Source organism: Mirounga angustirostris, unplaced genomic scaffold (assembly GCF_029215605.1).
Source record: "Mirounga angustirostris isolate CCGP_5_RB_7025 unplaced genomic scaffold, mMirAng1.0.hap1 SCAF_8, whole genome shotgun sequence".
Classification (NCBI taxonomy): domain Eukaryota; kingdom Metazoa; phylum Chordata; class Mammalia; order Carnivora; family Phocidae; genus Mirounga; species Mirounga angustirostris.
The window spans coordinates 119,690,677-119,705,097 of record NW_026991716.1 but is presented as its reverse complement, the minus strand read 5'-3'; the positions used below and the strand labels follow the sequence as shown (position 1 = coordinate 119,705,097).

General features: G+C 40.1%; 1 protein-coding gene across 5 annotated transcripts in view; it reads left to right on the top strand.

The window, feature by feature from the left end:
* The window catches only part of NHSL1 (NHS like 1), a 231,404-nt gene that overhangs the window by 115,036 nt on the left and 101,947 nt on the right, over window positions 1–14,421 (top strand). The window contains exon 1 of one of the 5 annotated variants that reach the window (XM_064598159.1): window positions 12,520–12,845. The exons of the other annotated variants lie outside the window; for them this stretch is intronic. Coding sequence (XP_064454229.1) covers window positions 12,830–12,845 — 16 coding nt within the window. The 5' untranslated portion in view covers window positions 12,520–12,829. Of the gene's footprint in view, window positions 1–12,519; window positions 12,846–14,421 lie in introns of those variants that run through there. 5 annotated transcript variants of the gene reach the window in all.

Below are 14,421 nucleotides of genomic sequence, written 5' to 3'. Positions count from 1 at the left end.
TCCCCTCTACTAACAGTTTTCTGATCCCATCTTCTAAATCAGTAAAGTGATGGCAGTCTCCCGGGACTTGGTCAAGTTTCTGAATATGCTGTTTGCACAACTAATTGTACACTTGTAATATTTTGGGGTTGTTTGTTTTCAAGACCTAGCTTAATGAAGTTTCTATACATGGTTGAAAAGGTGTGGGACAAGGATAAAGGCTCATCTGTTCATTGGTTAAAATAATTTTAGTGGCACATGTAAATTATCCGATTGGGTTCAATATATGTTTATCCTTCTCTAAGAAAAAAAAACCCATTTATAAGTAAAAGCCACCAGCAGTTGAGATTTCAATAAACCGTATCACTTGATTTTTTTTTTCTTTTCAGTAAACTTTAAAAGAGAGTGAGAATATATTTTATTGTTGGTACAGTTCCCTGGCCCCTATTTCTGAAGGTTCTCTTTTACTCTGTAACTGGAAACGCCTCAGCTGAAGTAGAAACTGGGTGTCGGATGTTTCTGGATTACATTTTGAGATAAACCAGAATTCCTACCTGAACACAGGTGTGTACTGCTTCAGTCTTGACCGGTTGGTGATTCTTTTACAAAGCATACAAAAGACAGTTTGTGAATTTATCTTGGTGGGTGGTTGTGGCTGGTGTTGGCCTGGTTGCTGTGGTCATCTTGACCGGTAGTTATTTATTTACACAGTCTTTTCACCAACAGAAAGTACATAGAGTGCTTTGACTTCCTGGAAAAAGAACTTTGATTTTTACCTTAATTTTATTGCAGAGTTAGTCAACACACTCTATTCCTACAAAAAGATCTTTTAATTATTTTTCTTTTTTGCTGGCTATCCAATTATTTTTCCTTAAGTATGAATGCCTGCATGTCGTTCTGTCCTAAAGATCCCACGTCTGTTTGATTTGTAAGCCTTTTTTGAGACACCTTGTTGCATTTGGGGCATTCTTGTGTGCTACTGATGTTTTCTGAAGCTGGCAAGGTTGGGATTTTTCTCCATCAGCATTCCTTCGGATCATCAGACCTTGGTTATGTCCCACACACTAGGGTATGTGTTAGTTTATCCACTTGATCTGTGTGCTTATGTCCCTGGAACCATGGAAAAGTTCCATAGCTGATTTTAGAAATCAGCTTGAAGGTTATATGTCAAATCCAACTAATAAAGGTTGGAACAAAAATCCAGTTAGTAAAATTTCCTCTAATTTCTGAGCAAGTTGAGCTAGGTTGTTCTATAACAAATGCTTCTTTGGGATGGAGTAAAGAATCTTAGTGGAACTGTAGTGTGAATGTCTTGAGTTTTTCAGTGCCAGAAAAGTTTAATTAGAGTTGACTTTTTAAGTCAGTGACTTTCAAAAGTTTTGCCTGTGTCTGGAGTAATAAGTACACTTTAGATTGGTTTATACTCCACACATTGCATATACAGCTGACCCTTGAACAACATGGGTTTGAATTGCATGGGCCCCCTTATATGTGGACTTTTTTCTGATAAATTACAATACAGTACTATAAATGTATTTTCTCTCCCTTATGTTTTTCTTTTTTTTTTTTTTTAAAGATTTTATTTATTTATTTTGAGAGAGAGAGAATGAGAGACAGAGAGTATGAGAGGGAGGAGGGTCAGAGGGAGAAGCAGACTCCCTGCTGAGCAGGGAGCCCGATGCGGGACTCGATCCCAGGACTCCAGGATCATGACCTGAGCCGAAGGCAGTCGCTTAACCAACTGAGCCACCCAGGCGCCCTCCCTTATGTTTTTCTTAATAATGTTTTCTTTTCTCTAGCTTACTTTAACATAAGAATACAGCATATAATACATATAACATCCAAAATATGTATTAATCGACTTTATGTAATTGGTAAGGTTTCCAGTCAATGGTAGGCTATTTAGTCGTTAAATTATTGGGGAGTTCAGAAGTTACACAAAGATTTTCAACTGTGTGGGATTGGGGGAGTGGGGGGAGGAGTTGGGACACTTAATCCCTGTGTTGTTCAAGGGTCAACTGAACACACACGCACATAAAATGAAGCAAAAGTTTTACGAAGATATTTCATTATTGCATGACTCCATGTGATGCTGTTTTCTCTTTTGTTTTATTCTATGTTATTAGGCAGAAAATGTCAGTCCTGACCTACTGAAGTGATGACTCTCTTATTAGGTCACAGCCTTCAGTTGGCAGAACGCTGCTTTCAGTAGACGTCACTTCTTTTGGTAGGTTCTTAATATGTTTGTGTACCAGGTCGCTCCTTCACAATGTTTACATTGTGAATGTTACAACTATGATGGCGTTTCTGTGAATAGTCCATTGTCTTATCAGTGTGCTAGAAAGGTCTCGCATATCTGAGGTGTCTCGAGATGCAGTGTGGATTTGTGGTACATCCCAGAAATCATCTGCTCTGAGATCTGACTTAAGATCATGAGTTTGTAAGCATTCACTGCAATAAGTCCTCTTCTAGGTTGACCTCTGTGCCCCTCGCCCACGACCACGTCAGTGAATAAGAGTAAATGCTCAACAATTAGGCAGGACTGAATGATTTCCGGTGTCAGCCTTGTTGCCTGATGGAGCTCAGTGTCACAGAGCCTGCCCTTGGCCGCACACGCACACCTGCTAACCCACCCAAGGGAAAACTCATGAATAGCAATGTCTGACGAATTTCTGCCTTATTCTGGACATTTCTCTGTCATTATGCTTACTGGCCTACTGTCTGTCCCCCTTAGAGGAAAATCTGTTGAGAATTTGATGCCATTTAACTTCACTTTCGAATTGTTGGAATCTAGCCTACCTCTGTCAGACATCCAATGTCTGAATCGGAGGGAAAGCTGCATTTTCTTTGAAACATAAGGTTACTGTAAAAAACCGGTAATTGGTTAGAGATACTTTTCTAAATTGTGATCATATGGACTACATGTTAGCTTATATAAAATGTTAGAAGAACATGCCTTTTATTTATTTGTATTTTCGTATAACAGAAGCTTGCCTCGTTCATCTTTCAGAATTTTAAAACAATTAAAAATATTTTTTATGAACATCATTCCATGGTAGACTCTGCAGATAGAGTCTGTTTGCAGGTTATGGTTTACATAGTATTCACACAGCTATGGCCTTATTCCACTGTTACGACAGTCCTGTGAGATGGGCAGAACAGATGGCATTATCCCCTTTTGTGGCAAGAAAGCAGTCCCTGAAAGATTAGGTAACTTGCCTGAAGCCATGTAGATAATACTGGCATTGGTTAGATTTGAGTCCCTTCTTGTGACGTAGTCCCACACTCTTTCCATGACACCGTTTGATAGCTCTGCTTAATCCTCAGCACAGTCGAACCTTGTTTTGATGTTTTGGTGTCACTGTGAATAGTCAGCTGAGCCTGTGAGAACCTGGTGACGCCCTGGTGGCTCTTGAGATTTGTAAGGATCTTCGCCTTGGCATGAAGTGGGTCTCCACTGCCTCCTGACTGTGCCACCCTTGCTGTAAGGCTGTCAGCTCTCTTTCTGCAGGTGGTTGTGCCCGCCCTGTGTCCTTGCCGCTCTCTGATTTGCTATTTCTCATTTGTTACCTGGTGTGGAGGGTCTGGGCAATCCAGTTTATTGCAACTGGATTGGTCTCAAAAGATGGTAATGAGTTCCTGAGCCATAATCCTGTGAGTGATGCTCTCTCGTCAGAGACCATTTTGGCTTCTTACTTTTTGGCCGTATTTTGCGTGGTTGAGTTTGTCGGAAAAGTGATCTCCTGATAAGTAGGACATGACTGTCGTATGTAAATATGTTTTTTACATGTTTATCTTCTGTTGGCTTTTCTTCTTAGTACAGTTGAATAAAGCACATGTTTGCATTAATGTGATGAAATTGTGACTATATTTAGGCATCCCAGTTCTTTTTGTAAACATTATGTTTTAAACACATCTATAAAATCACTCTGAGTTTTCAAGTAGGATTACTGCATTGATTGACTTAATAAGCAAGTGTAGCTTTGCTGCTTTTAAGCTGGGTTTCACCACTAACCACTTTCTCTAATAACGTTTATGTCCTCGTTCTCTTCTCCCTCTCCTCTCTTCATCCCAGCTGGTATTTGGACACCATATATATTTTCTTGTTTTTCATATGGTTGAAATTGCCTCCTCAGATATTCAATTTCATATCTTCCCATCATCTGCTTCAAAAAGTAAAAAAAAATGGTGAAGATGAAAAAAAATGGTGAAGATGAGACCATATTTCTATGACTGAAACCAATTCTTCTCCACTGAATATGGGAGTTACATAAAATGTGACTGAAAAAGCTGATCTGACTCTCTGTATTTCCTATGAATTTCTTAATAAACTACTAATATCCCAATACTCAGAATTAACATCATCTTTTAATAGTCTATTTGAAATGCTGCAGTCCCCATTTTGCATCCTAGGCCCATAGTAGTAGCTCAGTGAATACTTAGATTTGTACACAGGATAGCTCCAAAAATGTGGGGATGCAATTTGAATAAGCTGAAAGTAGAGTTAAAAATTTTTTGTTCCTGTGACTAAAGAAATGAGGCCCAGAGAAAAGTTAACAATTTCAAAAAGCACTGTTATCCTTTCTCTCATTCTCCAAATATTAGAGAATGAATAAAAGATCCTCACTCCTGATGTCAAAACAAAAGCTTTTGATACCCAATATAGTTATTCTATGTTTTGGTTTTAAAGTCTCAGAGATAATAATTGTAAAGACGTCTTTCTTTTCAGATAAAGTGAAATTTCAAATAAGTCTGTTTTGTGTATACCTGATTTGAAAACTCAACTTTAACAATTATTTAGAAGTAGTGACCATATAGTTTCCCCTCTTAGTGTCATTTAAGAGCATTTTAGTAAGTATTTATATATAATCTCTAAATTGGAGCTATGAGGGGATCCATGCAGTTACCTTAACAAAACAAGACTAACCTGTTAGGGCCGGGAGGAACCTCTGAGAGGACTCTGTCAGCTTCCTTGTTGGACAGATAAGCGAGGATCCAGGTAGTTGGCTCCAGACCATTTAGCAGACCGTGGCCCAATTAGGCTGTGTCCTCACTTTCCTTTCTCCTCTCTTCAGTGATTTTGAGATTTTGTTCCTTTCCCTTCGTTTCTTTAATTTTGACATTCCTGATGGCTCTGTGAAGGTCAAGCGACAGATTCCTTTGCTGACCTTACAGAGCGGGTTTTGGAAGCTTTTCATTCACTCTGTAGCACACAGAAAGTTTTCTTAAGTAGATCTGCAGAAGATAGGCAACTTACTAATGATGGCAAAGGCAGAAGAGGGACATCAGCCTTGAAAACAGGCTCTCTGGTGTCACTTTTATTCCCTCACAAAAGTAAAAATTCATTTAGCTTTCAAAGAATTGAAGGAAAAATCCCAGAATAAACTGCCCCTCCCCCCCACACACCAAAAACCAAACAGAAAACCCCAAGGGCCTTGGGCTGTCGCCTTTCTTTTGTATGATGAACCGAAGTCCTTAGAGACAGTAGATAACTAAATAGAGCTGTCAGAAGCACATCTGCCCCAAAAGAAGTGCATTTTAAAACTTTAAACGTAGTATTCTATTTTTGGCATATAACTTTTTTCCTCTTGAGGGGCTGTAGATTTATTGTCATCAATAGCTGAATTTGCAGAGATGTATTAAATAAAGATAGAACACAAAGTAAATGCCAGCCATTACATCGACAGAATTGTAGTGACTTCGATTGGGACTTACCTTTACTGATGCTACCCAGAGAAGGGAGAGGGCAAGAGAGGGAGAGAAAGACACGCAGGGAGAGAGTGAAGGAGGAGGGAGGAAAAGAGGAAGAGGTAAAACAAAAACAAGGAAGGAAAAGGCTTAGATCTATTTAGCACAATCAAAGAGGAGGATCAGAAAAGATCTTCTCCATTTCTGTGGCTTGCTGTGTTCTCTGTGGCTCTTGTAACTCTGTGATTATCATGCACCAGGGCGAGACACCACCCTCAAATTGGTCTGCCAAAGTGAAGAATCATTTTATTGCTTATTTTTAAACTCCTAAGGACAGGGAAAAAGACGGAGGGAGCCTAAATGGTGTGGTTTCCTCCGACCATTATTGTTGTAAATCCTATGGGTCTTGAAATAACTGGCTATTCCTGGAGTTTCAAAGGGCCTGGCTGCTCCTAAGACTTGGCACTTGAATGGGAAATGATCAGCTCCTTCCTTTAAGCCTTGTCACCACGGTTTTTAAGTGGGTCCCAAGTTGGAGGATGTGATTTCAGAAATAAACTACCTTTTTTTTTCATGGAAATCCTCTAGTTGTTTATAGAACTTTGAGTTTTTCAAATGCATCATTGGCTATAAAATAAAATGTTTCAAACTTAAAAGTCTTTTTTTTTTTTTTTTAAGATTTTATTTATTTATTTGACAGAGAGAGAGTGAGAGCAGGAACACAAGCAGGGGGAGTGGGAGAGGGAGAAGCAGGCTTCCCGTGGAGCAGGGAGCCCGATGCGGGGCTCGATCCCAGGACCCTGGAATCACGACCTGAGCCGAAGTCAGACGCTTAATGACTGAGCCACCCAGGCGCCCCAAACTTACAAGTCTTAAGTAACTTAAACATTAGAGAAAGTATTCAGTTATCTGTGCAGAAATTCTCAGGAGCCTGGGCATTTTAACTTGGTACATCTTCCTTTAAATTTTTATCTTTTTGCTTGATGATTAAAGATAGTAACAGTCCAGTTACTCTCTGGTTAGGGGCTTCTGTTTTATTAACAAGTAAATTGTGGCAGAACTTGTGTTCCTCTTGGTTGGCTGGTACATGATCTTGAGTAATCCTGATTTGTAGACTCACTTCTCTTTAGAATGATTGAGGAGGGTAATTTTGTGGGCAGAAGAGTTGCACCTGTTTCTGAGACTGAAGGTTGGTTATTGTTTCAACTTCCTCAGATTACTCAGATGTTTAGGGGAAAATGATACAAATGACCTCTTTATTTTAGGTTGGCTTTATCTATTTTTTTTTTTTTTTTGAGGGGGTTGCCATTGATCTATTTATTTTGGGAGTTACTCGTTGCTGAAATATACAGCATGAAAGGATATGAGGTTATTTTTATGTGCTTTAAACTTAGACTCTCCAAATATGCACGTTAGGCATATTGACAATGGCAAAGCTTTAAGAAAATGACATTTAGACTCTGGGGGTTTTGTTTTTCTCCTATAATATGTTTCATCATAAGTTCACTAGGAAAGGGGATTTGGGGTCATTATTATGATATCTTTTGATATCCTCCCTCCAGCTGGACACCTGACTTCAACATTCTTGTATGGATACTTTCAAAAACAATTTTTTTTTCTTTTCCACTCCCGTGATCCTTCAAACATTTAATTAGGCTGAATGAGAATAGGAAAAACTGCTTTCTGAGTTTTTTGGAGAACTTGCCTTCAGAGAGAATGGTATTTGTGTTTGTGGGTTTGAAAATGAGGCCTCTTTAGACTATTAGCCTTTTTTTATGGTGTATTTTTTTATTGAGACATAATTTGCATATAACATTATATTAGCTTGAGGTCTACAATATAATGATTTGATATTTCTATATATTGTGATAGGCTGTTCAAGAAATGATGATTTAGGGACACCTGGGTGGCTCAGTTGGTTAAGCGTCTGCCTTCGGCTCAGGTCATGATCCCAGGGTCCTGGGATCCAGTCTTACATCGAGCTCTCTGCTCAGTGGGGAGTCTGCTTCTCCCTCTGCCTGCCACTCCCTCTGCTTGTGCTCTCTCTCTCTCTTTCAAATAAATAAATAAAATCTTAAAAAAAGGAAATGATGATTTATAAAAATTCTACCACCAGTTTAACTATCAATGATCAGTAACTATTATTTATTTATTTATTTTTAAAAAGATTTTATATATTTATTTGACAGAAAGAGACACAGCAAGAGAGGGAACACAAGCAGGGGGAGTGGGAGAGGGAGAAGCAGGCTTCCTGCGGAGCAGGGAGCCCCATGCGGGGCTCGATCCTAGGACCCTGGGATCATGACCTGAGCCGAAGGCAGACGCTTTTAACTACTGAGCCACCCAGGCGCCCCAGTAACTATTATTTAATAAGGAGTTTCAGTATAGTTATATGTAGGGAAAATAGTATCTGTTTAATTTTAAGGACTATGTTAAATATTTTTATGATGTCTCACAGCAATCATTGTGCTATTGGATATATATCTCGTCCAGGTTTTATACACTTCCTACTATTTTGCTTTTGGATGAAATATGGACGTGATAATAATTGTGGTTTGTGTTACAAACATTGACCATCTGTTCTGTTTCAGGTATCCTATGGGGTATTGGAGGTTAAGTGAGAATGAGCAGGTCCCTACTTTGAGGACTGCTCACGGTAGGTGGGCAGACAGAATTGAGACACTATGATTGCTGCATTAAAAAAAGTGCCATGGTGACTTAGTGCAAGGAGAGACTGATTGAGAGGAGCATGCTCCAAAGGCTTAAGAGAAGTCAAAACAGGCGGTGGGGGTGGGGGCTGCATTTCAGATCAAGGAAATGATTGTCTGATTAAAGACAGTGGAGGTATGAAGCCGTATGGAATATGGCACAAAGCCTGCTGACAGAGTCCCTGAAGGGGGAAATGGCCAGATAATTTTGGGGAAAGAATTGAGTCCAAGTGTCACACGGGCTTTTATTGCTAGATGAGGAATTTGGGGTTTATTCTTACCTTGTGTTTTTTTACATTAGTGGAAACATTACTATTACTGTTATTATTATTATTATTTTCCTAAAGGAGAGAATAGAGCAATTGGAGCTCTTTGGGAGAGGTGTAGTAAATATGAAAGCGGATTAAGAGATCAGATTTAGAAAGAAAAAATAAACTACTATAAAGGCATCAGGAAGTGTTACACCTTGGAGAAACATTTCAGCCATGGGTAGTACCTTTGGAAGCTCATCAGGCAGGAAGGATTGGAGCAAGGCTGCACAGTAAAGCCCCCTCCCAGCTGCTGTTACTCACGAGGTGGGCTGTGTTTCTAAGGTAGTGGGTGGAGTTACAGATAGGAGCCCAGTGGATGGCAGTGGAACTAGGGCAAGTCTGCACAGCTAAGAGAGATCAGGAAAGGCTGTAAGATCATCTAAGCTAAGAGCTCAGGTCATCTTGGAAACTCATTATTACATTCCCTGGGAAAAAAGAACCAGAGGGACCCAAGAGTTCTTAACAAAAACAAAATCAATTCATTTGGCTGTTAGGAGAGCCAGGGTGGGCATGAATGAGATGAGAGACGGATTTCACGGTAAGGAGCCAAACGAGGGCTGCTTTCTTGACCGTGATGTCATGTCTAGAACAAAGACCTGCGTCCAGGTTTTTGTAGGATGAACTAACCCTGCTACAGAAGTGGCCAGACTGGGGCACTGAAGTAGGGGAGCTAGCCAGGGAAAACGTGAAATTAGCCAACTTAAAGTTATAATGCTATCGTATTTTTTCTTCTTTCTTTTGGGCCTGTGGTAGTAATAAACATACAGAAAAACTCAGAATGTTGGTAAAAGCTGAAATACTATAGGCAAGGGAAGGAGCTGGGAATGACGAAATCTTTTGAAAGATGTTCAGATGGTGCCGCTTAGCCCTGGCTACCCAAGGGACTTCCTCTCTGGTCATTCTAATATTAAAAAGTATCAGAGGGTTTCAGCATCTTCAGTCTCTTGTAGTTTAGGGGAAAATGGAACATGGTGTTTGGGAATCTGTCTTTAATCTCCTCTGATTTTAAAGCACTGAGATGCATGCCTAGAGATGGAGGTATGAAGACAGGCCTTCTTACCTGGTGGAATACTTCTTTAGTTCGAGTGAAACAAACTCTGGAATGGGTGCAGAAAGGGTTTTTTCATCTTTGTCTGACTTTTTTGGTAAGAGTAAGGGTCAAGATGCATCGAAAGAAAACCTGGTTTGCCTGTTTTTCTTGTATAAGTCCATCTTGTGTTCTGCCAGGAGCAAAGTAGAATTTTGAGCCTATCTAGATCCACTAATTCTATGTATCATATAAATTAATTCCTAACTTACTCATATCCTCACTATTTTATTGAAACAACAGCATTTTTTTTTTTTTTAAGCAACAAATTGCATAGCACTGGAGTGGTTTGGAAGATGTAAGGATCTGAAAAATTTTTGGCTGTTTGTGTGGCTACCACTCCCTCTGGCAGAGAGAATAATGTTAAACTTCAGCATGATGCTGGATGTTGTAATCCTCCAAGGGAGAGAAGTGGTTGTGCTCTAAGGTCATGGCTGACAAAGGCACCTGTGTCCTGTCCAGAGGACGGAGGATTCTGCATCCATCATCCCAGGCCCACTCCCCTCACGCAGGCTTCTTAGAAGCACTCATCGGTGGTGACAGATCGTAATCATTTTCACGGGTAGTTCTTATTTTTCCCCCCCTAGATTGAACAGTGTGCCTTTTCATGTTTTATTTCTCAAACATATTCACAGTTGTTTGATGGTGAAAATAAGGAATTTTAAAAATATCTATATATAATTTTATATTTGATATTAATAAGAGCATCTTCCATTTCCATGGTTTGATTTTTAATGCTGTGACCTTTTCAGATTCGTAATACCTGTAATTTCATTAATTTAATAGAAGATGGTATTTGTGCTAAGAGTGTTACAGGAAGATTTTTTTTTTTTCAGTAAAAATTTAGCCACAGTGGCATGGAAGAAACAGGTTTTAAGCCCATATAATGATAAATTGAAGTTAGTTTAAAAGGAGAAAAAGATTGTTCCCTTTCTCCCAGAATGCTTACCTTATTAAGTGTATTAGTTTCCTGGGGCTGCTGTAACGAATTACAACAAATGGGTGACTTAAAACAACAGAAATTTATTCTCTCACAATTCCAGAGACCAGAAGTCCGAAATCAAGATGTCCACAGGGCCAAGCTCCCTTCAGAGGCTTGAATCTTAGAGTTAATTTAGTTCCCTCATTCAGTGCGCATGTTTACAGCTCAGGAATTGCTGTAGAGACCAGCTGGATAATGGTATAGATGTGGCTGCAATCAGGTTCTCTTTGCTTTCCAGTTCAGTATTCTTCCTAGCATATAAAGTCGCCTCTATATGGAAAGGTTTGACTGTGAGTATTCGGAGTGCTGATAAAAGCATATAAGCCCCCCAAACTGTGCATTGACTTGTGTTCGAAGTCTTAATTCTCCAACCTGTAGAAGTTCTCTCTCTGTGTGTGCAACTTAAAAAGCTGAATCCAACCCAAAAGAATACTTTCAGGAATACCTGTGTAATTCGTAAATTGCACATGAGACCCCCTCAAAACAGGAAAGGACAAGGAATTACTCTCCCCATCTGTGGGGAGGGTCATGTAGTGAGATGGAAAAGGTAGATCAGGTGGCTTGATTTTGATCTTGACTCAGCTTGCTGCTGGTTAGTTGGGCAAATCACCTCATCTCTGAACCCTTTCACCAGATGGGATGAGCGATAAGGTTCCTTCCCATTCTGTTCTAAGAGTTAATATCAGTGCTTGTCATTCCACATGCAGGTTTTTTTCAACCCGGCCGCTTCTGGCTGGGGACCCCTTAACATTTCTTTGTGGTCCTAGCAACTAGTGCAATGACTTCCTCACGGTAGGGAACTTATTAACCAGGCACTGCTGGTAATACTGGAAGACGAGGAGTGGAAGCCAAATGAGGGTGTGCTGAACTGTATGTTAAAAGCCAAAAGACACAGAGTATCTACGCCATGTCACAAGGGCTGCAGCGAGCACCCCAGGACACAGACAGATAGATTGGTTCTGTGAGTCAGTTTCCTGCATCCTGTGGAGTCGAAAGGAAGACCTGCACACAGGAACGGGCCTTGCAAACAATGGCCACTTCCGGTGGCCAGGGGGTTCGAGAGTCTCCGAGCATCTTGAGGGCACTCACAGTTCAGACAGTACTTTCAAGCAGGGTCCTCCCAAGGCCACATTTGTAGACCATTTCTCTTTAGATAGGCAGTCAAATGACTTCGATGGCTTTTTAACCCGTGCTAAAAACTCTACAGTAATCTTGAACTCAGCCGAGTGTATTTAGCTTTTCGATGGAGGAGAGGTTGGACAGTCCGATTATGGCTGCAGCTGAGTGAGAAATTCACATCCTCCGATGCCGACGTAAGTGGACTGATCTTTGTTTCCTCATTTGAGAAATGGCAATGCTGTGGAAGCGTGACACACTTCAGATTTGTATCCTAACACTCCAGTTTTTACTAGCAGTGGTAGTGGTAATAACGACAGTCAGCACTTCCACAGTGCTTACTCCTTGTTCGACACTGTTGAGTGCTTCACATAGACCCACCCATTTATATCGACTCCCAACAGCTGTGTGCAGAGTTTTACACCATAATGTTTAGTGCTAATTATGTCCCGGTATATGAGTTGTTCTACGCCAGAAAACAAAAAGAAAGTTAAGAATATGAGTAACCAAGGAATAATGAGGTCAAAGAATAGGAGTCATAATTAATAGCAAAGAGTTAAACCAAATCAAGTGATTTCCTTTTTGTGTTGTTGATCACGTGAGGTCCTGCATCTGGTGCAATGGAAAATGCTGATAAGACAAACAAACGGGCTTGCCCTGACGCAGTTCTGCCCTGGACTAAGTGAACAGTGACTGCTCACCCCCGGCGCCCCTCACTTTCCAAGATGATCCTGGCTGATTCCATGGTGTGAAACAGCGTATGAGAGATAGGGAGGTGTCAGCAGCTCAGCCCAGAAAGCCGGGGATTGGGCAGTAGCTTCCTGTAATCACAGTTGCTGGCTGAGTGCCCCGCTCTCTGGCAGTGAATGTGGGGAGGTGGGCTGGGAGACAGCTGTGCCTAGCACTGCAGGCTCCATGGGACCGTAGAGCACCGGCCCCTCCATGGAACTGCTTCAGAATGTTCTGCCTGAAAGGTGAGGGGGCTTTGGGTCCATTTGGGTGGTGAAGTTTTAGTTAGGAGAACCATCATCTGGCATCAGTCTTAAGTCACAGGGCTAAGCTAGCACTATTAAAATCAAAGTTTGGGGGAGTTTGCAAGTATGAAAGTGAAAAAGTCATTGTTCTTTTGTTGTTGTTGCAAACAGGAAGAAAGACCTCCTGCTGGGGAGATGGAATTTTCTTTTAGATAGAAAGGATATTTCTGTGTTTTGTATGCGTTTGTCATTGACAAAAGTAGTTACAAGTTTAAAATTAAGGAATCTTAATGAAAGTAGGAATGGTTTACAGTTGTAGCATATGAGTTCTACCAGAGAAGTTTTTATGGGTTAAGTTGCTCCTGTAAAGGATCAGAGTGAATGGGAAGGGGAAAGGGATTCTATTGCTTGAAGCTTTGATGTGTGAATTCAGGAATGAAATTAATTTTCTTGTAGAACATACTTCTTGTTCTAGCTATGTACAGATGATAGTGCTTACTAAGTACTGTAAGATGGTGAATAGAGGAGTATATACAGAGACTCCCTGATTAGTTAGGGAGTGTTTCCTCTTTTTAGGCAATTATTTTTTCTTCAAACTCTAATTTTTGTTCCAACTCCTGTCTTAATGTAATTAATTTAGACATTTGAGAGTGTGTTTGTCTATGAGATTGTTGGAATGGAAGAGTTAAAATGAATTCTCTTGGAACCAGAGTAGACTATTTTGTTCATATCTTTCAGTGTATGTCATTCTGTTGATGGGAAATTCTTGACAGCTTTTCAGCTTTTGGAAATGAAGTGGTCCTGGCTGGCTGGCTTTGCTGATTTCTTCTTTGTCCACAAAGCCCATTAATGAGTTGTAGACATGGATTCTCTAGTTTCCACCTTTACAGATTTCACTCTAATTTGACACCTTAAAAACCACCAAAGTCTTTAATATGAAACTTTGAGTTTGGTGTATTTGTTTCCATGGGTGGTACACATTTGATGAAATCAAGGGGGTAAAAACAAACAAGAACATCACATTTTTATCTCCCTAAGAGTTCAATTAGTTAATTAGTTCTTGCTATTGGAGAGTATCTAGTTGCAGTGGATTTCTAAAGAGCTCTGTAAGACTGAAATGAATTTGAATAGTTCTGAAAAATAATTTTAGGTGAAATGACTTATGGGCTCTCATGATGCTGTTTGTTAAAAAAATTGTTTGCTCAAAAAAAAAAAAGTAACGATGACGAGCCAGAATTCAGTATTATGGGAGGAGGGTGTATGCTAAGCTAGTGTAATTTCCACAGTGTAGTTGAAATCATTATGATCTAATGATAGCTTAAGGTTTAGGATTTTTTAATTGAATGCAGGTGTGGAGTTGTTGCAGGGTATGACTTCTGCAGCTTCAGCATATTTGTCTCCACCCATTCCCATAACAGCAATTTCATTTTATTAAAGAATCTATCAATTTCATGGACTCTTAGTTTCCGTGGTAACTTAGGAAAGTTTAGAAAGTCAAGTGAATGGCATGTGATGACAAGCAAGAACTTTTGTGCTGAAGTGTGTGTTCAAATCAGGAATCCACCATCCCCCTTAA